General features: G+C 39.3%; 1 protein-coding gene across 7 annotated transcripts in view; it reads left to right on the top strand.

Annotated features, from left to right (window-relative positions):
- Positions 1-25513, top strand: part of TSC22D1 (TSC22 domain family member 1) — a 132483-nt gene extending 106970 nt beyond the window's left edge. For 3 of the 7 annotated variants that reach the window (XM_060637139.3, XM_078433433.1, XM_060637145.2), the window contains 2 exons: positions 22911-22962; positions 24135-25513. In XM_060637139.3, the coding sequence (XP_060493122.3) occupies positions 22911-22962; positions 24135-24392 (310 nt within the window). In that variant the 3' untranslated portion in view covers positions 24393-25513. Of the gene's footprint in view, positions 1-21769; positions 21839-22138; positions 22508-22910; positions 22963-24134 lie in introns of those variants that run through there. The other 4 variants (XM_060637144.3, XM_060637143.3, XM_078433401.2 and 1 more) reach the window with 4 other exon arrangements.
- The last annotated feature ends 246 nt before the right edge of the window (positions 25514-25759 follow it).

Genomic DNA, 25759 nt, shown 5'->3' with positions numbered 1-25759 from the left:
AGCTATCATGGGAAAGAAAGACTGTCTTCCCTTCCTTGTTCTGGGCATGAGTTCACTTGATTTCTTTCTGGAACAACAGGCATACCAAAATCATGGGAAGAGAAGTCATAGAAGCTGATGGGAGTTTCCCTCCTTAGCTTTCACTTGAGAGACTCAGATGGTACAGACAGCTTTCCTGAAGAAGGCTACCAGGACTGTAACATAGTTTGGGACATTAAAAATAGGCGGGGGGAAAAAAAGAGGGGATTCTCTTTAAACATATAAAACAAAAATGTTAGGACTCACTCTGTGAACAAATTCGTCATGTTACAGAGATTAAAGCAAATCTTGATTTTCCCTTTTACCGAAACAATGAAATCTTCATTCGTTCTTGGAATGATTAATTATTATGAATTTGTTCTTAGGATTATTATTATATGGTTAGGAACAAATAAAGCAAGTTGCGTAAGGTGGTTCTCACAGCTGAAACATTTTCTTTTGGATATGATCTCTAATAATACTGTTTATATCAGGCTATTTTCAAGAAATTTTCTACTTTAAAGAATAAGTAGAGACATGTGATTTGGAAAAATTTGATTTAACCCACAGCACAAGGTCATAGCCTTCACTGCTCACCTTACTGGTGTGGGAAATGCCAGGTTCTTTGTGTTAGCTCTTCATTTTACGTAGGAAGAAATAACTTCTGGAAATTTGAATTAAAGTCCAGCTCCAAAGCTCAAGATCTGATTGTTGCTCTTTAAAGTTGCACTTAAAAAGTCAATTCTAGGGGTGCCTGGGTGGCTCAGTCGGTTGAGTGTCCGACTTCAGCTCAGGTCATGATCTCACACTCCATGAGTTCGAGCCCCGCGTCAGGCTCTGTGCTGACAGCTCAGAGCCTGGAGCCTGCTTCAGATTCTGTGTCTCCCCCTCTCTCTGCCCCTCCCCTGCTCATGCTCTGTCTCTCTCTGTCTCAAAAATAAATAAAAAAACATTAAAAAAAAAAAAGTCAATTCTAATCAGGGAGTAAATAGACTTTGAGTCTTGCAATTGCATATCTAGACCTAAACGACCAAAAATAACATCATAGATTATGTTAAGGGTTGTTTAGAAGCGACACTTTAATTGGAATTAGAAAGGGTGAGCCAGCATTATTTTGACTTTACCTCTCTTGGGCCCTATAGAATTTTGCTTTTAGGAGAATGTGGAGAATTTTTGCTGGTATCAGAATCTTAGAAACATGAGGAGGGTAAATGTGATGGAAATAGGGACTCAGAGATAATCAGAGACTTCACTAATCTGTTTAAAAAGTGAAAGTAGATCCTAGAACTTTTTCTATTTTAAAATGAAGGGACCTTGAAATCTCCAGAAACCTAATTTTGTGGGGAGACTTGGATTAAATGCATACAATTAAAATAGGTAACCTGTGTCATCAAACTGATAACTTGATCCAATATAGAGCCTTCTTCTTCAGTTTGCTTCTGAACCATTGCGGGAAATTCTGCAGTTCCCTGGTCTGTACTCTCTGCTTCTCCCGACAGCTACTCTTTGGAAATCATAGAGATGTTTGAAACTCCCAGGCCAGCCACTACTGGCACTAAGAGAAGCAGCTTCTGAAGGATTTGCAGATTTCCATGTATGGTCTTTGTATACAGATAGTGCTGTCTCTTTGGGAGGAAGGTTGTTCCCGTTCGTTTGTTTCCATTTGCTCTTCGGTCTGTCTGCTCAACAATCTTCCCGTTTCTTCTGTTTCTTTAGGGCTTGCTCCTGCTGACTTCACTAGAAGTGAAGGTTCTTCACTTGAGGTTGCTGTAGCCATAGAAGTTTCCGTTATTTTCCTGGGTTACCTTTGGTGGCTCAGGGTGGGTTATCTTTGGTTTATGCCTCTTGATCTGGAGAAATTCCATGTTCTCTCCTTTGTCTCAAAACGCCCTCTTTCCACCTTTTCCTCGAAACTTAAAAGCTCCTCTTTTGTGTGCACTGCTTGGTGTTTTTGAATCTGGGTGATTAGACATGTTTGGGATGTTGAATGCGTGCTTTTCTGTATAGAAAAATTAACATTTGCAAAAGAATAGCAAAACATAATCTTCGTAGCACAACAAATGTGGTGGCCTGACATACATGGTTTATGTTTGAGATATGTGTGTGTTTGTGTCTCTCTAGGTGGCTTGGTTCATTCAGCTGGTGCAGTTTCCTGCTTTCACTTAGTATTTCTCGAAGACATAAACATAAGCAAAACATGAAGTGTGCATTATACTCAAGTTGTTCTCTAACATATATAAATTGTTTTGGAATAAATTTGTGTTTTCCAAACAAGTTTTAAAGCAGAACAGCTTGCATTTGATAGGCTCTTTTTTTGTCTTTTGGTATTTTTTTTTTAAAGTTTATTTATTTATTTTGAGAATGAGAGAGCACGCGCGAGTGCGAGAGGGGGACATGCAGAGAGATGGAGAGGATCCCAACCAGGCTTCGTGCTGTGAGTGCGACTTGGGAGCTCGACCCCACGAATGAACTGTGGGATCATAACGTGAGGTGAAATCAAGAGTTGGACGCTTAACTGACTGAGCCACCCAGGCACCACTAGGCTCTTTTAATTAAATTTAAAAAAAAAGAGGGGCGCCTGGGTGGCTCAGTCGGTTAGACGTCCGAATTCAGCCCAGGTCACGATCTTGCAGTCTGTGAGTTCGAGCCCCGCGTCGGGCTCTGGTCTGACGGCTCAGAGCCTGGAGCCTGCTTCTGATTCTGTGTCTCCCTCTCTCTCTGCCCCTCCCCTGTTCATGCTCTGTCTCTCTCTGTCTCAAAAATAAATAAATGTTAAAAAAAATTTTTTTTAATAAAAAAAAAAGAAAAAAAGAAAAAGGAAAAGCGTGATCTGTAGTTCTAGGTTACCTTCTTGAACTATTTTATGATACTTCGCTCCCCTCCATAGTCTCTGTTCTGTTTCTGAAACTCCTGTTGTTCAGATATTAGCCCTTCTAAGCTGCTGTTCTTTGTTTACTTCTCTATTTTGGTATTTTGTTTTAGTTCTGAGATATTCAACTTTGCTTTCTGTCTATTCTAGTGAATTTTCACTTGTGCTCTCATAATACCCATTTTCCGGTTTCCCGGAGTTCTTTTTGGCGTTCTGTTGTTGTCTTTCTACTATCATTATGTCCATGTCTTTTAGCTCTTTAAAGTTTCCTCGTTTCCCTACACTCCCTCTGTTTTCTCCAGGTTCCTTTTCTTCTGAGTCAGCCCTTGCTTGTTGTTCAGCTGTGTAAGACTAGGGTGGGATAAGGTCCATGTTTCCTGCAGACTCTCTTCCCGCTTGCATGGTGCACTTTGAGAAGCATGTGGTTTACAAGTATTGGGCTCTTTAATGCATATCAGCTATCTTCTGGACTTTATTAATGCTTTGCTTAAGTTCCTGCTGGATGAATCACCATCTGTTTTCCAGTCCTCCAAACTGTCGAAATTGACAGCTGTCCTATTTCTTCTACCCTTGTATGTTTCTTTAGTGGTTTGTAGGTAGAAACTGAGAAGAAAGAAGTGTGTTTCATCTCCCATATTAACTCACTTTTCAACAGTTTTGTTGTAGAAGAAAGTAATTTCTCTGCAAGATTCTCATGGTTTCATGAAACGATCCAAACCAAGACTCAGAAAAGAGCTATCGTTGCCTATCTAGTGCTTGAACTTTGTAAGCAGATGATTCTATCATTTGTTTATACGTTCGGACAGAAAAAGATTGAGTTTTTATTGGAAAGTGAAAAGTGCTCCAAAGTAATCCTTGAAGAAACTAGTTTAGGGGACTACAAAATGGTATGTAATACCTATTACTGTATTGCTATTAAATGCACCATAGCTCCTCTTAAATGCACTGTGTATTGTAATTCTGATCTTAGTAAATCTTCTCCACCCACAGAGGACAAGATACCAAAGCACAGGTGATCTCCTGCATCATATATCGCTTACTGCATGTTCCTGTGATGCTCCACGATAGCTTGACCTTGTTGGGACTCTTGAATATCAGACGAGCATTTCTCTTACTGTCCTCTCCATTTGAAAAGCTGTTCCATGACTAATTCCTTCATTTCTTTCTGGTCTTTACTCAAAATACACTTCCTCAGGGAGGCCTTCCTTGACAACTTTGAGGTTTTACCCTGTGATAGTGCGTATCCCTGCTTCCACTCTGCAGTTTGTCTCCTGGGCACCATCACTAACCCACATGCTGTGCAGTTGCTTCTCATGTTACTTTTTTAACCCCATCTGAATGTAGGTTCCATGAGGGTGGGGATTTTGTTCACTGCTAAATCCCCAGTGCCTGGCCCAGAACAAGTGCTCAATATAGATTTGTTGGATTTTCTTCACTTTTTCAACTGTTTCCATATTCCAGTGAAAACCAGTTTTTCAAGATTCTGAAGATTATAAAAATGTGATGGTATCTATTATGTTAATATTGCAGATTTTTTTTTTTTTTTTTTGCTTTTCTTAGTGGTGATGAGTCTAGCGTCAATCAAGTAACTCAATCACACAACTCCTTTTCGCCTCAGTTTCCTCATTGTGTAAATGAGAATGGTAATTGTTCCTTGATGAGAGAGATATTGAGGAGATCAAATGAGTTTACATGTAATGGGTTTGAAATAGAGACTGACAGGTCATAAGTGTGATTAAGTGTTTGCTGCTCTTATTATCATTATGATTATTATTTCTGTTCATTTTCCTTCATTCAGTAACACCATATTGAACATGTACCGTAGACTAGGTTGTGACCTAGGTGCTTGGGACACACTGGTAAATAAAACAGTAAGTCCCCCGCCTTCTCCAGCCTTCTAGTGCAGAGATGCAGACAATAACCAGAGTAACTAAATGGGGATGACACTTTGAACACTTTCAGGCTTAGGGGAGTGGAAGCACACAGGGATTTCAGTGGTGTTGGTCACCATCTTAGTTTGGTGCTGGGTTTGTGGGTGTTTGTTCTACTGTTGCACTTCACAAATGTTATGTATTTTATATGCTTTTAATACTTCATTTTAAGAAATCTTTTCTGTTGCAAGCATAGTAAAGCGTTGTGGGGCGCCTGGGTGGCTCGGTTGAGTGTCCGACTCTTGATTTTGGCTCAGGTCATGATCCCAGGGTCGTGGCATCGAGCCCCATGTCAGGCTCTGTGCTGAATGTGGAGCCTGCTTGAGATTCTCTCTCCCTCTCTCTCTGCCCCCCCCCCTCAAAAAAATATAAGTAAATAAAGTGTTGAAACAGGTTAATTACTCATTTAACCTACTTATCCTGATTAGAGAGTTGATTTTTAAAAATCCCTTAAAACTAAGTTAAAAATGTTAACTTAGTTGGTGCCCCCCTCCATTTATTAAAGGCAAACTTGTTTTTAATTAACCCTGCTTGTACTCCCAGTGTCTATTTGAAATATTTAGTTTTATGGAATTTGTGCAGAATTATCCTAACTTGGGGTAGATGATAGGAATTATGCTTTGTCACTGACACCATTTTCATGACTTTTGCAAAGCATTCTTGTTTCATTCGAAATAATATCACTGAATTTTAAAAATATTTGTAGTATTTGTGTAGTGGGATTAAGGATTTCATTTTCTACATGAGACTGACCTAGAAGAATTGCTTTGTGTTTTAACTTTGCCTTCAAAACAATTTCAAGCTGTTCAAATTAAAGCATATTCAATTAACACTATTTCTTTTTATTAGAAACACGAGTGTAATAGTCTGATAAATCGGTATATTTAAGATATAAATTATCCTATAGTGTCTAACCATAATGACTATAAGGAACCTTTACTGCTTTCAGGACAGGTGTTTTTACTGCATGAACCATGCAGTTCTGGGGTGTCTAGGAACTGCCCACCTTTTGGTTCCATTTGGTAGTGGAGTCGTGTTCTATATACAGCAGCATCCGCTGACTGGAGTTTGGAGCCTGTCTGTTTAAGCGTGGTGTTACCCTGGGCAAGTTGTTAGGCCCCCCTAAGCCTCAGTGTTTTTGCTTTTTCTTTAAATGAAGAGAATAAGAATGAAGAGAACTACCGCAGAGTAGTTGTGAGGCTCAAATAAGAAAATGTATATTATATGTATATTATACATATTATACATAAAATGTATATTATAACCAGTTGATTGAGAAGTCTCAGCTTCCCAGGGTATGATTATGCAGCAGTTTTATCTTTCTAATAATTGTACCAACTTTCCCCTTGGCAAGCCCCTCCTTTTTGCCGTTTAGTGGGGCCGCTTCACGGTATCTCACTCTGGTTTTATAACTGAAGTTACTTTTCTAACTTACTGTTTAAGTAACTTTTGGTTCTTAAGACTTAGTTCTATTATTCAGTGACTCTCTATCCTACTTGCTTCAAAGCTGTCCACTTCTGCCAAGTCAGGCTAATAAGCTTGAGCCTCTAGCAGTTTGGAATGGAGATGGGGGTAGGGGGCTGGTCTGTTCCCATATCTATCTGCCCCTTCCCCCTTCCCTGAGCGAGCTCCCCTGGTGTGGGGCTGGGATGACAGGAGAGGGAGAAGACAGGTGTCCTTACCTCAGACCTTGCAGTGCTCTCCTTGGTCAGCCTTAATGGCTATTGTGTTTGCGATCTGTGGGCTTGCTGTGGACATGTGGTGACCCCCACAGGCTCCACAGGTAAGAGTGCTCCCAAGTGTCTCACCTAGTTCTTGCCAGTCCCTTCGGAGACTGGCTTCATCTGCCACTTGCTCCCCAACTGGTGGCTTTACACTGTGATCTTCTGGAACTCCCTCTGTTAACTCTTTACTCAAGTGTCTTAACCCACTGGGGAGAGTAAACATGTAACGATTTGGTTTTATTTCTTCAAATAACTGCTACTAATTGTGTCTTGTTGAATCTCCCTTTCACACTGGTGCCAGGTTTCCTTATCAGCACTCGGTACATGTTGGTTATTTAAACACAGTTTTCTAAAACCTAGCTCTTCACATTTGGAAACTTGACTCTGATGTTAGAATCAACGTTCTCTTCTCGGTCCACCTCCCACCCCCAAAAGGAAAAGAAAGCTTAGTCTGGGTCCTGGCACCTTTTTCGGGTAGTGTTTGTCTCTCGCATCCTTCTCTTCCTCTTCTCAGTAAGTAGTGCACCAGCTTTGGGGGTTAGGGAGCTCAAGAGAGGCAGAAGGCTGTGTATCAGCTGCTGCCGGGTCCCCTTCTCTGTGTTGGTTGCAGCTGCTTTTCTGTCTCTTTGGCTGACGGTTGGCTCTACCTGTGAGGCAGCCGTTCACACGCAAGCTCTCTCATGAGACGTGTTTGGTGGTTCTCATTGGAAAGCTGACCTGATCTCTTCATTCCCAGCTCCCTCCACAGCAAAACTACCTTCACCTTCTTGCTTCCTGGTCTCTTCATCCAACAGGATGCCCTTCCTGGACAAGGTCTTGCCAAATGGCTCCAGCCTCGCTGTCTTCTGTGGTATCCATGAGGCCCACAGAAAACCCAGGTGTCTGCCATATCAAATGGCTGCCCCAACAGTCTGTGGCCTCTCAGCCCCGCCCTCTTAGCCATATCCATTCCTGAAGTAATCTCATCCACTCCCATAGCTCCTCACTGCCCCCCAACAACTTCCAAATATTTACTCAAGCCAGATCTTACTGAAATTCCAAAGCCATATTTTCCACTGCCTGGGATGTCCCATCAGTGTCATTTTCCAGAACTTGCCGTCTAACCACTGTGTCATCCTGGTGAATGTTATTACCTTTCACCCATTCACATAGTCCAGAAGCCTGGGAGCCCTCCCACCTCCCTTACCTCCTGCAATCCAGTCCTTCTGTTCCATCTCCCAAATATCTTTTGCATTCATACCCTCTTCTCTCTACCTGCCCTTGTGGGTTTGGCCCTCATGATTCCTATTCTTTCACTGCAAGTCCCATCTCCTTTCGTCTTGTACACTGTGGTCTGGGGCAGGCGGGGGTGGGGGTGGGGGCGGCGGGTGGTGTCTTGCTGAAACCCACATCCCAATGTGTCACTTGCCTGCTGAAAATCCTCTTGTGTAGACCCCATGCCCTTGGACTGAAGACCAGTCTCCACCTGGTGGCCTGTGAGGCTCCCCAAGCTGTCTTCAACTTTTTCTTTCTGCTTCCCTCTACACTTCCCACCACTACCTCCCAGCTTCCTACTCCCTCACCACACTCAGCTACCCATAGGTGTTCCGCTCAGCCTGCTGCTTTATCACCCTGGTTTTGCCTGACCATTCCCTTTTCAGAGCATTCTCATTTTCTTTGTACCTTGTGGTCTGACTGCATGACTCCTACTCGCGTTTCAAGGCCCAGAGGCAGAGTCTTCTGCTCTCTGAAACACCCTCTGGCTCCTCTCTGCCAACCCCCATTCTCTTTATAAACCCGGGTATCTTCCCACCGCCAACTCCCCCCTGGTCATTGACAGCAGGGACCATGACCTATTCATCTTGGTAATTTTAGTGCCAGGCCCAAAGTTCCTGGCCTCTTATGGGTGCTTAGTATTGGACAAATACGAATAAATGAAGGAAGGAATGCCTGAAGAACTAATGCATAGACAATTTCTTTACTCTAGTTTGTATCTTAGGTAAGATGTACTATAGTGGCCACTTCTTTTACAGTAGTTGGAAACAAGTCGTGTATAGTTGTGTATAGTTGTATATAGTGTGTATAGATATAAATATATATAATATGTACATAAATAGACATGTATATAAAAGTATATATCCATCTAGAATTCCTGGTCTGCCTGTCTAGAAAAGAATTATTGAATCAAAAGTTGGTTCTATGCCTCATCCTACAATTAAGTAGATAAACCCTGGACAAAACCCACAATGTCTTTCAGCTTTCATTTCGAAACCTACAGAACAAGGAACTTAGAACTATGAGATGTCTAAGGTCCATTTCAGTATATGTGCTGCCGAAGCGAGCACACTAAGGTCCATTTCAATGGAAATGGACTGTAGAATTCTGAATAGATCAATTAAAGAAACCCTCAGGCCCTTTGAAGTCCTGGGGCTAGAGTCCAGAGAGACCATAATATGGAAATGTGTCCTTTGATCAGAGCAGAAGGTACTTATTAAACACTCACTGTGTCCCCAGCATACAGAGTTACCTTTCCAATTTGTTAATGCTTACTGAAGACTGTGGTACATTAGAAATTCAGTAGCTGTGTTAATACCCTTGAATTTATGTTCACCTTTGTAAATAAAACTGTTCAGTTGAGCTCTGATTGTTTTAGGCTCACCAGAGGACTGACTCTAATGGCCCTAAGTGTTTCTGCGTGCATAGAATAATGGTTAATCCACTTCCTACTGGTTCTTCTTTCTATACTGCTTATCATTGTTGATATCTTCTGGAGTTTAACATGAAAATGTAGCTTAAAGTAATTAGTTATTTTTAAAAAGTTAAAAGAAGAGTTTGAAGTATTTATTTTCCATAACTGTGCAAAAGTAAAATAGAAATGGTATTCATTCATTTTTGATAGGAGACTTGCATGAGATTCTTGAAATAGAAAATCATAATCAGGACAACTTTGTATTTCTTCAGATGTTTTATATAGAGTATATCATCTGGCTTCTAAATCTGAGATGCCCTTTTTTGTCTCTGGCTTCTGGTGTTCAGAATCTTCCAGATTAAGAAAAGTGATAATTTAGGAAGAAATTTGGCTTTGCAGACCTTATTTTCAGAGAGATAAAAAATAAAAAAGAATGCTCACCATTTAAGTCCTGTTGCTTAAAGACACTGAGTCTTTTTAGGATATGGGCATTCTTTTGGAATTAGTAGTTATGTTAAGTAAGGCAAAGAAACAGAGGTATGTGCATGGGAGACTGGAAATTGTTTCTAGAATTGTAACAATAATTTGAAAGCAATCATAAATGCTTAGAGCGAAAATACACAGAAAAATGTATTTATAGAAAGCCTTATATGTGTATAAACACATAAAAGATTATATTTAAATTTATTAGCATTTTATGATTTTTGAAGTTCTCACACTTTAAAGCAAGTATTTTTTTTTTTTTTTTTATCAAGCATTTTTAAAAAAATCTTTTAACACTATGGGATTGTAGAACTGTATGTTATCTTGACTCTGTGGGATTTAGGAACTCTATAGTATCAATGTACTTAAATTAGTTCTCTTATAGATTAATCACCAACAAACTTGACAGCTTTAAGAACAAGGCAAAAGTACAGTTTAAAATTCAAACCAAGTAATACATTTGAAACGATTATGGAGAAATTAGTTATAAAATCGGCATTTTAGGTCTCTTCAATGGAAGTGTTCAAGTCCTTGGATTATATCATTTTTAATAGCTTTTTTCTTTGCTTTTACTTTAAAATACTTTTAATCAAAATAATACATGTACAGGTGTCTGAAATAGTCAAATTCATAGAAACAAAGTAGAATGGTGGCTACTGGGCTTGGAGGGAAAGGGTCAAAGAGGAGTTGTTTAGTGGGTATAGTTCTAGATGTGCTGGATGAAAGAGTTCTGCTTCACAATGGCGTGACTACACTCAGTGCTACTGAGCTGCGCACTTAAAAATGGTTACATTGGTAAACTTTATATATTTTTTACCACTATAAAAAAAATACGTCTGTGTGTGTGTGTGTGTGTGTGTGTGTGTGTGTGTGTAAGCAGTTGTTTTTTTTTTTTTTTTCATTCTTCCCAGTGTGCTACTAGGAGGCAGTCACTTTTCTTTCATTTTCTAAGGATAGTTTATATATAGTAAAGTTTGCCCTTTTAGTATAGAGTTCTAGAAGTTTGGACAAATACAAACAGTGGGCATACCACCATCAAGAAACAGTTCTGTTACCCACAAAACTTCCCTCTTTTACCCCAAAGCTCTGACAACTTCTGTTTTCTGTCCCTATAGTTTTGCCTTTGCTAGAATGCATCTAAATGGAATCATATATTTAGCAGCCTTTTCAGCCTGGCTTCTTTCACTTACTGTAATGTATTTGAGATTCATTTGTGAGGTGAATCAGTAGTCCAGTTCATTTCACCGCAGAGTAGTATTTCCTTACATAAGGTATACCATGGTTTGTATAAGTAACTGATTGAAATTTGGGTTGCTTCATATATATATATATATATATATATATATATATATATATATATTTTTTTTTTTTTTTTTTTTTTTTTTTTTTTTTTTTAATTTGAGAGAGAGAGGGAGGGGGGAGCAAGATGGGGTGGGGCAGGGAGAAAGAGAGAGCACTTGTGAAAGAGAGAATCTAAAGTGGGGTTTTGATCCCATGACCCTGGGATCATGACCTGAGCCCAACCCAAGAGATGGCACCTCTGGGTTTCTTCCAATTTTGAGGGATTATGATAAAACCACTCAAAACGTTCACTTGCAGATTTTTGTGAGAACATAAGTTTTCCTTTCACTTAATAACTTGGGTTGGGTTTATTGGATTTTATGGAAAGTGTGTGGCTTAATAAGTAACTGCTAAACTGTTTTTGCATAATGGTTGTAACATCTTGCATTCCTGCCACCAATATATGAGCATTTCAGTTGCTCTGCTGTCTCATCAACGGTTGGTATTTTTAGGTTTAATTTTTTTTTTAATTTTAGCCATTCTAATAGGTGTGCAGTAGTGTCTCATTATGGTTTGAAATTGCATTTCTGTAATGATTAATGATGTTTAGTATTTTTCGCATGTGCTTATTTACTATTCATATATCTTCTTTGATGAAGTATCTTTTGCCCTTTTTTTAATTAGGTTCTCTTGTTTTGCGAGTTCTTTACATATTCTAGATATAGATCTTTTATCACGTATGTGACTTGCAATATTTAATTCCAGTCTGTAGTTTCTCTTTTCATTCTTACAGCAGTGTCTTTCAAAAAACAAATTCTTCATTTTGATAAAGTCCAGCTTATTGTTGGGGCACCTGGGCGGCTCAGTCGGTTAAGATCTGACTTTGGCTCAGGTCATGATCTCACGGTTTGTGAGTTCGAGCCCTGTGTGGGGCTCTGTGTGAACAGCTCAGAGCCTGGAGCTTTTAAAGTCCAGTTTATTGTTTGTTTGTTTTCTTTTTTCTTTCATGGAGTGTATTTTTGGTGTTCTATCTAAGAAATCTTTACCTAATTCAGGGTTCCAAAGATTTCTCCTATTTTTTTTTTTTTTACAGAAATTTTTGGATTTTACGTTTAGGTCTATGGTCCATTTTAAGTTAATATTTCATTTGGTGGGAGAAATGGATCAAGTTGGGGTTTTTTTGCTATGTTTTGATTTTGTATATGACTATGTAGTTGTTTTAACATTACTTATTGAAAAGATTGTCTTTCTGTGTTGAATCACCTTTACATCTTTGTTGAAAATCAATTTGCTACATATGTGTGGCTCTATTTCTGACCTCTCTGTTCTGTTCTATTGCTTTGTACCTCTGTTCTTTCACCAATACCATGCCATCTTAATTAGAGTAGCTTCACAGAAAGTTTTGAGATAAGGTAGTGCAGTCTTTCAGCTTTGTTCTTCTAAAATTGTTTTGGTTATTCCAATTCCTTTGCGTTTACATGTACATTTTAGAATCACTTTGTCATTTTCCACAAAAGGTCTTGATGGAATTTTGATTAGGATCACACTGAATTTATACATTAGTTAAGGGGAGGAGGGATTAACATAATAATTGACTCTTTCAATCCATGAACATGGTATATCTAACCTTTTTATTTGGTTCTCTTTTATCAATGTTTTGTAGTTTTTCAGCGTAAAGATCTTGTATATATTTGGTTGGATTTATACCTATTTCATTTGTTTTTTTTTATGTTATTGTAAATGGAACTTTGTAAAATTTAAGTTTTACTTGTTCATACTAATATATAGAAATATAATTGATTTTTCTATATTGAACTTATATTCTGTGACCCTGTTAAACATGCTTCTTGTTAGTTCTAGTAACTTATTTTTGGATTCTTTGGGATTTTGTACATAGTCATGTGAATACAGATACTCTTTCTTCTTTCCAATTTGGATGCTATTTATATATTAATTTTTGCCTTATTGCCTGACTATTACTTTCAGTATCAGATTGAATAGGAGTGATGAGAGTGGACATGCCTTGTTTCCAATCTTAGGGAAAAGTGTTTATTGTTTTACCATTAAGTATGATGTAAGCTGAGTGTGTTTTATAGATAGATGTCCTTTATCAGGTTGAGGAAAATCTCTTCAATTCCTATTCTGTTAAAAGTTTGTTTTTTTTTGTTTTTTTTTTAAATCATGAATGCATATTGAATTTTGTCAGTTGTTCTTTCTGCATCTATTGAGATGATCCTATGGTTTTTCTTTAGTCTATTGATAGGGTGAATCACACTGACTGATTTTCACATGTTTACCTTACATTCTTAGGATAAATGCCATTTGGTTAAGATGTATTTATTATCCTTTGTATGTCTAGTTGGATTCATTCTGCTAAAATTTTGTTAAGAATTTTTACATCTATGTTTATTGGTCTGTGGTTTTCCTTTTATGTGTTTAGATTTTTATGATGTCTTTATCTGGTTTTACTATTAGGGAAATGCTGGTCTCCTAGAATAGGCTGGGAAGTGTTTTCTCCTCTTCAATTTTCTGGAAGAGTTTGTGTAGAATGGGTATTATTTCTTCCTCAAATGTTTAGTAGGATTCACCAGTGAATCTATCTGTGCTTAAGGGTTTTTTGTGTAGGAAGATTTTGAACTACAAGTTAATTTTTAAAATAGACACAGAGCTATTTATGTTACCTGTTCTTCCTCAAGTGAGTTTTGATAGTATCTTTCTAGGAATTTGTCCATTTCATCTAAGTTGTTAAATTTATTGAAATAAATTTGATATGCCATGTTTTTGTCATTCAGTTCAAAATATTTCCTAATTTCTCTTTTGATTACTTATTTGACCCATGAGTTAGATATGTGTTGTTGTATTTCCAAATATTTGGAGGTTTTCCAGATAATTTTCTGTAGTTGATTTCTATTTTAATAACGCTGTGTTCAGAGAATTTACATGGTATAATGTGAATCCTTTTAAATTAATTAAAACTTGATTTATGGCTCAGAATATACTCTATCTTGGAAAAAAATCCATGTGTGCTTGAAAAGCATGTGTATTCTCTTGTTATTGGATGGAATGTTCTACAAAAATAAATTAGGTCAAGTGGTTGGCAGTGTTATTTAAGCGTTCTATATCTTTACTTATTTTCTGCTTATGTTTTTTTCCAATTATTGAGAGGTTATTGAAAACTCCAGCTTTAATTGTGGATTTTTCTATATCTTCATGCAATTCTATCAATTTTTGCTTCGTGTATTTTAAAGCTTTGCTGTCACTGTGTGAACATTTAAGATTTTTATGACCTCTTGATGAATTGGCCTTTATTCATTATGAAATGACCTTTGCTCTTTAGTGTACTTTGAATAATATAGCCTTCAGCATTCTTCTGATTATTGTTAACGTACAATATCACCTTTCATCCTCTTATTTTACCTATTTGTGCATTTATACTTAAAATATGTTTCTTACAGGCAGCATATAGTTTTGTCTTGCCTTTTTTTTTTTTTTTTTTTTTAAAGTTGATTTAGTTTTGAGAGAGAGCTAGAGGGAGAGGGGCAGAGAGAGAAGGAGACAGGATCCCAAGCGGGCTCTGTGCTGACAGAGAGGGCTCTGAGAGCCGGATACCTCAGGAACCATGAGATCATGACCTGAGCTGATGTCTAATTCTTAACCCACTGAGCCACCCAGGCGCCCCATCTTGCCTTAAAAAAAAAAAAAAAAAAAAAAAAATTCAATCTGACAACCTCTACCTTTTTTTTATTTTATTTTATTTTATTTTTTAATGTTTATTTATTTTTGAGAGAGAGAGACAGAGTGTGAGCAGGGGAGGGACAGAGAGAGAGGGAATCACAGAATCCGAAGCAAGCTCCAGGCTGCGAGCTGTCAGCACAGAGCCCGAGGTAGGGCTGGAACTCATGAACCTAGAGATCATGACCTGAGCTGAAGCTGGATGTTTAACCCCCTGAGCTACCCAGGCACCACAACCACCTCTACCATTTAATTAAGGTGTTTAATTGGGACCATTTACATTTAATGTGATTATTGCTATAGTTGGCATAAGTCTACTATCTTGGTAATTGGTTTTTATTCCGTTCTTTATTCCCCTTTTCTTCTTATTCTATCTTCTTTTAGATTGTATATTTTCTTATGATTCCACTTCATCTCCTTTATTGGCTCATTAGCTATGACTCTTTATATTGTAATTTCAGTTGTTATTTTAGAGTTCTTAGTATGTATCTCATAATAGTGTATTTTCAAGTAACTTAAGAACCTAATGCAGTACGCTGCTTCTCTCCTCCTGGCCTGCGTACTATTTTTGTCTTACATTTTACTTCTACATATGTTGTTGGCCACCCGCCTCCCAATACACTGTTCTTATTTCTGCCTTAAACATTTAGTCATATTTTTTCAATTTTAATTTTTTTAACGTTTATTTTTGTGAGACAGAGAGAGACACAGCACGAGCCTGAGCGGGGGAGGGGCAGAGAGAAAGGGGGACAGAGGATAGGAAGCGGGCTCTGGGCCGACAGCCGTGAGCCCAATGCGGGACCCGAAGTCAGGAACTGTGCCATCATGACCTGAACCCAAGGTGGACGCTCTACTGACTGAGCCACTCAGGCACCCCTCAATTTTAATTTTTTAATTGAAGTATAAGTGACATTCAAAATCCTATTTGTTTCAGGTGTACAGCATAGTGATTTGATATTTTTATACCTTATGAAATGATCTCAGTGATAAGTCTAGTTACCATCTGTCACCACACAAAGTTACTACAATGTTATGACTATATTCCCTATGCTGCACCTTACAACCCCATGACTTATTTTCATGACTTATTTTCTAACTGCCTACCTCTTAATCCCCTTCATCTATTTTGACCTGCCCCCATCCCCAATTTCTCCTCTTTCTGGTAACCAACAGTTTGTTTCTTTTATCTATGAGTCTGTCAACAGTAAACAGTCATTTATTTATCTCTTAGAAGAGATTGTTAGGGAACATTTTTTTTTTTTTTTTTTTTTTTTTTTATTTAACCACCTAGTTACCATTTCTGATGCTCTTCATTGTTTTCTGTAGATTTAGATTGCAAGCTGGTATCATTTTCCTTCTGTCAGAAGAACCTGCTCTAGAATTTCTTACAGTGTAGGGTGTGCCCGTGATGAATACTCCCAGCATTTGTACGTGTGAAAAAAGAATGAATTTCACCTTCATTTTTGACAGATATTTTCACTGGGCATAGAATTGTAGGTTGACATGTGTTTAAATTTTTTCTTTTAGCACTTTAAAGATATTGCTGCACTGCCTTCTGTCTAGTGTTGTTTCCAACCTGAAGTCGGCTACGTTATCTTTGTTGCTTTGTGTATAATCTCTTTCTTTTCCTGGGCTGCTCTTAAATTTTCTCATTTTCACTGGTTTTAAGCCATCTGAATATGACACAACTTTATTGTAGTGTTCTTCACGATTCTCTTGCTTGAGGCTTAGTTTCTTGGATCTGTGGATTTATTGTTTAACAAGATTTGGGGCAAATTGCCATTATTTCTTCAAATATTTTTCCTCTCTCCCTTTTCTCTTCTTTAGAGACTTTACTAAAGATACATTTGGTTGCTTGAAATTGTCCCACAGTGCAATGATGCTTTTTTTTTTTTGTTCTATTCTTTTTTTTTTTTTCAGTTTTTCCCTCTCCCTGTGTTTTACTTTAGTTTCTTTAAAAAAAAAAACAAAACAAAACAATGTATGTTTTTTTTTGTGAGAGAGACAGAGAGGGAGTGTGAGCATGAGCAGGGGGTGGGGGAAGCGAGAGAAAGAGAAAGATAATCCCAAGCAGGCTCCACACTATCTCACAAATACCAAGAGATCATGGCCTGAACGAAATCAAGAGCTGACACTTAACCAACTGAGTCACCCAGGCGCCCCTATTTTGGATAGTTTCTATTGCAAATGTATCACTAATATTTCTTCCACTCTGTCTAATTTACTGTGAATCCCATGCAGTGTATTTTTCTTCTCAAACATGATATTTTTCATTTTCAGAAATGTATTTCTCTATAACTTCCATACCTCTACTTAATATGCTAATTTTCCCTCTACCTTCTTGAACATATAAAGTATGGTTATAATAATTGTTTTAATATCCTTGTCTACAAATTATATCATCTTTGTCATATCTGGGTCATTTTGATTGATTTTCTACCTTGTTATGCATTATATTTCCCTGCGTTTATATGCCTGGTACTTTTCATTGGATGCCAGACACTGTGAATTATTGGATGCTAAGTGTTTATTTAATATCCTAGAGCTTTGTTTTGGGACAAAATTAAGTTACTTGGAAACAGTCTGATCTTCAAGGCTTTCTTTAAAACTGCTTTGCACGAGACCAAAATACCCTTTAGTTTAGAACTAATTTTTCCCATCTACTTTAGCAGTATCCTTCTGAATATCTAAATAGCTGGTGCCCCATGTTTATAAGGATTTTGTTTTGTTTTTTGTTTTTATCTCTGGCTGGTAGTAACACCAACAATTCCTGACCCTGTATTATTTCCAAAACTCGTTTGTTTTTGCCTCCTCCACTTGGGTGGCTCTTTCCCATCGTGGGTAGTTTCCTCACATGGTTGTGCTGATAAGTACTTCGCTGAAGCCTGGGAGCATAGGAACCCTCTGCAGATCCCATTTTCTTTCTTTTCCTTTAGGAAAAGACCTGTGCATCCCTAAAGATCACACAGAGTGAATAGAAAAAATATATCCTTTTTTTCAGTCCCCCCCATCTATTCCTCATGGGCAGCCACTTTTAATTTTTATCTTTTCTCATATTTACCTACTCATGTCTATGTGATATATTTATACTGTTATTTCTTTCTTTTTCACTTTTATATATTTTATAATCAAGCTGTTGATTCAGATTTAGCAGTTTTAAACCATTCCTAGGGGTCAGTTTTTCTTCCCACCACCTTCCTCATACAATTAAGTTTTTAAAGTTAAACTGATAACAGTTTTTCAAAATTCATATAGTTGTGTAAATTTTATTGATAAACCTACTAGTTTTTTCTTTTATTTTCTGTAAGATTGTCTTCAAACTTATCCAATGGTTCCATTAGATCTGTCTTACACCTGTCTGTAGCTCTGCTCCCCTTGCAAATATTCAGCCGAATTGGATCATCTCTCTGTGAATTCCCAGCCACAGAGCTCTTCCTCCCAGAGGCTCCCATCTTTCTGCACCTTACAGATCAGATGCTGCTCAGGCTTGCTCAGCAGCTGTCGTCTTGAGCTTTCCTTTCCGATCACCCTGTTCATTCCTTCCCTTCTCTCCAGTGTTTGAGCCCCTGGTTCATGTTTCCTATTGAAACATTTTTCTTTTCTTTTTTTTTTCCTTTTGAAATATACGATAGTCCTTATTTTTTAAAAATGTTAACCTTTTCCTCCATTTTGGTGTCTGAAATGTCTGAAAATGCATTTATTTGTTCTACCTTTACGCTTACATGATAATTTGGCCAAGTGAGAATTTTTTCTCTCAGAATTTTCTCCATTGTTTCCTGATAGCCAGCAAAAACCATTCTGATCTTTGTTCCTGTGTTTAGAACTTGTTTTTTCTGTTTGGAAGTTTTTCGGATTTTCCCTGTCCCAAGTGACCTTTACTTTCATGTGTTGTGCTTTGGTGTAGGGCTTTTTTTCATTTATTGTGGTGGCCATTTGGTCATCTTGTTTAGTCTGGAGACTTGTGCCCTTCAGCTGAGGAAAAATTCTTAAATTATTTCTTTGTTCTGTTTTTTTGGAATCATCGGATTTCTGATGTTGGACCTCCTAGATTTATCCTTTTGGTTTCTTATCTTTTCTCTCTCAATTCCATCTCCTTTATTCTGCTTTTTGGAAGATGTTCTCCTCTTTATCTTCCAACTTTTCTATGGAAATCAAGGAAATTTCAGATATGGCTGAATTTTGATTTCTTTGGAATGATTTATTATTCCCACAGTGTGTGGGATGCAGCACTAAAACATTATTTGTTGTTTATTTGCAATTCACTTTTAACTGGAAGTCCTGTAGCTTTACTTGCTACACCCCGTAAGCCCACTCAGTGCCCAGTGAGTGTAAAGGAGGAGACGGTAAGTGAGCTGGTAGTTCCCAGACCGTAAGATTTGGTCAGACATAGCGCGATAGGCTTCAGCCTCCTCCCCAGCAGTCACTTTAGATTTACAGGGAGTTTGGAAAGAGGGAGAATCAGGTTATCCTGTTTGAGCGTCAGATCTCCAACTGTACCTATATTGGCCAAGTCAGGTGAAGTTGGGAAGAAAAGCACGCATTACTGAATGAATTAAAAACACAGGCCCTGCCCCTGCTCCTCTCTCCCATCCTAGCTTGCTTGCTCCCAGTATGCAGAGGTGATGGAATTGGAATTCAGAGAAGAGGCTTTTAGGCAAAATAAAACAAAATGAAAACAACAAATACACCTATCTTTAATGTTCAGGCCGTTTCCTGGGCTCGGATTCCCCAGGGAGTGAGACCTGATCTCTGCCCCACGTCTGAAGATGGCTATTGTCACCCATGCCCTTAGGGGTTTCTCCTGAAGGCAGTGTTTTCCCGTCCTATCAGCTAGTCTTTGTTGAGCTCCGACTAGCACCCGACTCTTAGATGTTTTGTCTTACAAAGAGAAGAATCTTTGACAGTAATTCTAGCCACTGTGCCTCAAACATTTCTGACCCCTGGTTTCCCCTCCATGGAGTTTTCCTCCAGCTAATTTGCCTTCTTTTTCAAATTGTCTTTCCAGTTTGCATATAAAAATCTAGTTTGAAAGGAATCTCGCCCATTTGTGTAGAAGAATGAAAGGCAATAGGTTTCTAGTAATTTTGGTGGGCTTTTATGTTCTCTTGGCCCTGGCAAATTCTCCAGAAATATATACACAAATGATCAGAGATGTACATACAAAATATTTCTTGCAATTTTATTTAAAATAGCCAAGTATTGGAGGTGACTGTAATGTCCCTCTGTAGAGATATGGGTGAAACGGACTATGATGGCTTATACTGGCTTCTGTAGCTTAATCCAGCGGGTGATATGTTGAATGAAATGGAAGCATAACAGCTTGTTTCTTTCTGTTTGTGTTCAGGAACATCGTAAATAAATAAAATTCAGTTAATTTAGTAATCTTAAATTTCAGCTGGAATTTTAAATTCTTTTCTGCATATGACCTTAGAGCTTTATTTTTTTATTTATTTTTTTATAGTTTTATCTTTTAAGGTCTTTTTTTTTTTTTTACAGTTTAGGATGATACTTTAATAACTTGTCCTGTGCAGTTCAGTTAAAAATATGTAAATGATTTTAATTACACAGGTAGTTTGTGGCAACCTTAACTTTCAAAATATAGAAACTATTGTGTAGTAAATAATAATTCTGCGAAGCACTCCCAGAGAGACCACATCCCTAGTTTCTGAATTATTGATTTTTAAGCTTTCCACTTACTCTTTTTCTTTTTATTGACAATGGGTGCCTTCCTCAAATTTGATATTTCATAAGTTTTATAAATTACGAAATGCTAACAAACATTGTTATTCAAAATCAAAGACTTAAAATTTGGAAACTATTATGATCCTTACAATAAAGAAGATGTTACTCCTTTCTATAGTTAGTCACACTTTGGTTTTTAACCCAAAAGAGAATTGCCCTTTTCATCTACTACTTTCAACACATTTGGTTCCTAATTCCTTTAGACCGTTTCTAAAACCAAATACTCGCTGGCAGTATTGGGTCCACTTAAAAAAGAATGTCTGAAAGGCCCCGATGGCAATTAAAATTTCCTGAATTAAAGGATGCTGAGGATAAAAGGGTGCTAACTTGAGAAAGAATGCCTGCTTGAGGGAGAAAAGACAGTGTGCGTGTGTGTAAATAGGATATTAACATATATCTGTTCTACGGTCACATTTTATGTTGGAATTATTTGTGATGATACAACTTGCCTGTGGATTAGAGAAGTCTTTACCATTTGTAGTTTTTTGTTTGTGGTTTTATAGGATTGTGCCATTAGAGGGCAGTATTGTAGAGGTTAAATTTGCTTTCTAAAATGTATTGAATCACAAACTATAGAAACCTATAATAATCAGGCAAATTTAAAGCCTTAGATTTTCAGTATATTAAATTGTAACCTCAATTGGTGCGTTCTTGCAAGTATTTTAAATTAATAGAGGAAATGTGCAAAGGGTTAAGCTTTTTTACACCCAGATCTCTTGATTTTGGTTTGGAGAAGGGAATGACAATGACTTGGCCTTCAGGGTGAAATACATACTTTACAATATTTCAGTCCTTCTGATGTAAGAAGGCTCATAGGGTTGAGACTTATAGGAATTGCCACTTCCAAAAACTTGCTTTAGGGACTTACTGAAAATAGATCGAGGTAGGATTCAACCTGTGGATTGAGTTTTCTAGCTGTAAATGGAAGAAGGGGAGATGTGATTTTAAGGTTTATGGCTCTAGGGACATTTTGGGAAGATATACCAGATTTCATCTGATGGGTTCCTTTTTGCTTCAGTAGATACATGCCTAGCAAAGAATATGTAGTATTTTTTGTTTTGTTGCCACAAGTAATAAATCCATGGAAAGGTAGTATTTCTCAAAAAGCAAATGTGATTTTTTTCCCTCCAAAATTCACTCCCTCTTTAAAAAGTATTATTACAGTACGATTATTATCCTTATAAATAAAACTGCCTATAAAATCCTCCCATTACTGCTGCCTGTAAGAACAAGATAATTGAAATCGAGACACTCGAGCTCCTCCAAGTCTTAGCGGTGGGACTGGGCATGCCCAGTAGCACAGACGGTTCTGGTTGCAAATAGGAAGCTTTCGCCGTTCGGCAGCCTCAGGGACTGGCAGCTCCTGGGACGGGGTCTGACTCCCTTAAACGTAAGCACGTGCGGGGCCCCAATTGTATTTTCAGGGACCCCTTGACGTTTTCTGCCGAAGCAGTGGTGCAGCTTGCCGAGGCCGTGGAGGCCTCAGGCGGCCCCTCAGCTCTGCGGGTCCACTGCGGCCTGGGTCAGCCCACCCGAAAAGCGGGATCCGATGGGGAGGCTGGGGCAGGAGGTGGGGGTGGGGGGGTTGGCCGGGGAAGCGCGAAGAGGGCGGGGAAGGGAGAAGGGGGAGGTTCCAATGCAGTGCTGGCCAATCGGCGCGGCTCTTGCCTCCATATATTCTGCACCGAGCTCGAGTCCTGGTCTAAAACCTTAGTGGAGCCCGGCTGTAGATCTGGGAGGCTTCTCCGCACAGCGTTGGGATCAGCATCTTCCCGGGATTGCCGAGCCCTAGAAGCTGGGTTTCTTTAAACTAGGGCTGCTGTTTTCTGTTTCTCCCTGGGCTGCAGAAAGCTAGAAGATTTTTATCTAGCTTAAACAAGGCTGCTGGTATTCCCTTTTTTTTTTTCCGCGAGGGTGTTTTTGGCTGCAATTGCATGAAATCCCAATGGTGTAGACCAGTGGCGATGGATCTAGGAGTTTACCAACTGAGACATTTTTCAATTTCTTTCTTGTCATCCTTGCTGGGGACTGAAAACGCTTCTGTGAGACTTGACAATAGGTAAATGTCGGCTGGGATAGTTTCTTTAAATTTTCTCGTGAGATACTTCTAATAATGCAGGTGAAAGATAGCCAGGCGAATTCCTTTGTCCATTGCCGAGAGACTACGGTGACATGGATGTTGCTTTTTGAAATGTTTAGAATCGCTTTCTTTTCGCAGGTCTGGCCAGAGAGCAGGCTTTTACCACATTATGTAATTTAGCCTTTTGTGACTCACTAAAATAGGGAAATGTCGGGATATTCGTTAGTAAGAGAGTGGCTGGTGTTTTCTGGAGGGTGATATACTCCATAGCGTTGTAGAATGTTCAAAAAATGATGCTAATAACATCACGGAACTGGGAAATCCTTTTTGTCTTGGATGTTATAAAAATTCCACTTATCGATTTCTCCCCCCTCTTTTCCAGCTCCTCTGGTGCAAGTGTGGTAGCTATTGACAACAAAATCGAGCAAGCTATGGTATGTACTGATTAAAACTCATTTGTACTAAATGTGGGCACATTACAAAAAGCGAGAGATTAGGATGGAAGCAGTGCATCCATAGTTATGATGGTTACTCTTCATACATTTAGAAATGCCGGCACTGTCTCCATTCGGCCAGCATGAAGCCACATACCATGGCTGCTACAGAGAGAGATCCGGGCCTTGGGGGGTATTAAATGTTCTCTCTTCCCCAGTCGGTTTCACATAACGTCGGGACTTTTGCCGAAGTGCCCCCCTTTTTACTAGGGAATTGCTAGGGAAGCTCTGCCCTGTGCGTCCTTTGGTCGTGGTCACGTCTCTAGCGATGTGGCTTTACTAGGAATCTTAAGGTTTACTAGGGAAGGAGAGGGGACAGAATGAGGATCTCAAGGGCCCTCTAGACCTTGCACAAACAGATCCCCAGTGAGGTAGGCTACTGCACAATGAAGAAGAATCCGAGAAAAGTTTTGTCTTCTCAGCCTGTGCCTGGATTTCTCCTATTTTTTATTTCCGCCTTGGCTGTTCTTTGTTATTGGAGCAGCGCCTGTGGCTCTTCTCACGGGATTCTCTGCCCACTGTTGCTAGGCAAACTCCGAACCTTTAATTCGGAGCTATAAATAACTCGGGCTCCCATTGGCTGCGTCGTCTGCCCAGGTTTCTGTGATGTCAGCTTAATCACGAAAGGGGGGGCGGGGGTGGAGGGAGGAAAATGCGGCAACATGCTCTGTAGGAACTGGCTGCAGCCGGTGCTGAGGGAGGCGGTGGGGGGGTAGTGGTGGGGGGTGGGAGGAGGGACTTGGGGGCGGGGAAGCAGCTACCGTTGCTGCGGGGATGTGGGCCTGGACATCCCGGCGGCCAGGCTCCCGCCCCGCCTTCCAGAACCCCAGTGCCTTTTGCCATCTCAAGTAGGAGATCTCACTGTATGCATCCCTGGCTAACGGCTGCAGAAAAAGCATAGGCTTTTTAAAAGCCTGATCCCTTACGCATTGAACTTAAGTATTGTACAGTTGTGGTTGTATTCAGTAGATTGCTCAAAGGGCCGCTTAAATAAAGGCCGGATTTGCTAATGGTTACGGAGAATCATGCAAAAATGCTTTAGAAATTCAGAATCTGGGAAATACTAAATTAAACCTTTTTTTTTTTTTTTACCCCCCCCCCCTCCCTTTCAGGATCTGGTGAAAAGCCATTTGATGTATGCGGTTAGAGAGGAAGTGGAGGTCCTTAAAGAGCAAATCAAAGAACTAATAGAGAAAAATTCCCAGCTGGAGCAGGAAAACAATCTGCTGAAGACACTGGCCAGTCCTGAGCAGCTTGCCCAGTTTCAGGCCCAGCTGCAGACTGGCTCCCCGCCTGCGACCACACAGCCACAGGGGACCACACAGCCCCCGGCCCAGCCAGCGTCCCAGGGCTCAGGACCAACCGCATAGCCTCCCATGCCCCCGCAGAACTGACCGCTGCTGTCTGAACTGAACAGACCAGAGAAGACGTACAAGGGGGAATCCATCCACCTCTACAGTCACCCATTTCATTGCTCGCTGCACAAGAGAAGTGAGGCTGACCTATGCCATTGTCTCTGTTTTCCAGTATTAAACACTCATGTGCTTTTGGCTTGAAGAAATTTCTTAGTTGGGTGAATTAAAGGTTAATCAGAGAATTAGCATGGATATACTGGGACCTCATGCAGCTTGGCAGATATGTGAGAAGTGGTTCCGTTCATGCTGAGGAGCTGTGTGCCTTTCCATCATCCCTTCCCTGCTCCCCATCCCCGCTCCCAAGAGTTCTCTCCTGCTTGCACGTAGTGTACTCCATGGGGTTGGAAGCAGTGGGGCTCCACTGGACTTTCCTCTCTCCTTTTCCCCATGAGGAACTTGAAAGGGAGGTCAGAGTAAAGACTGACGCATAGTCTCACCTAAGATGAGGGGAAACATAGTTCATCGTACAAACTGACGACTGTCACCAAAAATCCATAAAACGATAGTACTGTGCCTCTTTCTGAAACAGTGGATGACACAAAACTCTGAGACGGTGACAGGTAGCTGGGACCTAGGCTATCTTACCATGAAGGTTGTTTTGCTTATTGTATATTTGTGTATGTAGTGTAACTATTTTGTACAATAGAGGACTGTAACTACTATTTAGGTTGTACAGATTGAAATCTAGGTGTCTCATTGGCTGTCTGAAGAGGTGTGGATTGTCTTTTATATAGAGATCTACAGAAAAAATGCTACCTGAAGAAAACCACACCTGAAGAAATTTTAAGAATTTGGCGTTGTCAGTCACTTTGTGTAACCTGAAATCTTCTAGTTGCTGAATATCTTGAAGTAAATTCCTGTTCGCTGAAGTCTTTTGATTGAGCTGGTTGAATACTTTGAAAAATGATCCCTTCTAGCTAATGAAATGGATCGCCCAGTAGGGGTTTCTGCATATTACCTGTATAGTAGTTCTATGCATTTGTTTCCGTGCATGTTCTCTACACAGCTGTAAGGTGTCACTGTATTTAACCGTTGCACTTGTCAACTTTCAATAAAGCATATAAAATGTTGCTAAACCAGTGTTTTCATGTGAAAGTGTATTAACATAACTGCAGTCACTTCCACAACTTTTTCCGAAAGTGAAAACCGTTTGACTAGCAGAATCTTGAAGGGGCGTGCAAAGGGTGGGCAAAGTCAGGGTGCTAGCGGCTTGACTGTAGAGGTGAAAGGAAACAGACATTGCCTTCCATCAAGCCAGGAAGGGGAGGAGAGACATAGTGAAGGAGATGAGAGCTTATTTCTTCAGTATCATCTGGACAAGT

The sequence above is a fragment of the Panthera onca genome, chromosome A1 (genome assembly GCF_046562875.1).
Source record: "Panthera onca isolate mPanOnc1 chromosome A1, mPanOnc1 haplotype 2, whole genome shotgun sequence".
In the NCBI taxonomy this organism is placed as follows: domain Eukaryota; kingdom Metazoa; phylum Chordata; class Mammalia; order Carnivora; family Felidae; genus Panthera; species Panthera onca.
Note: the sequence above shows the minus strand (reverse complement) of the source record. Positions and strands in the feature narration are given on the sequence as shown.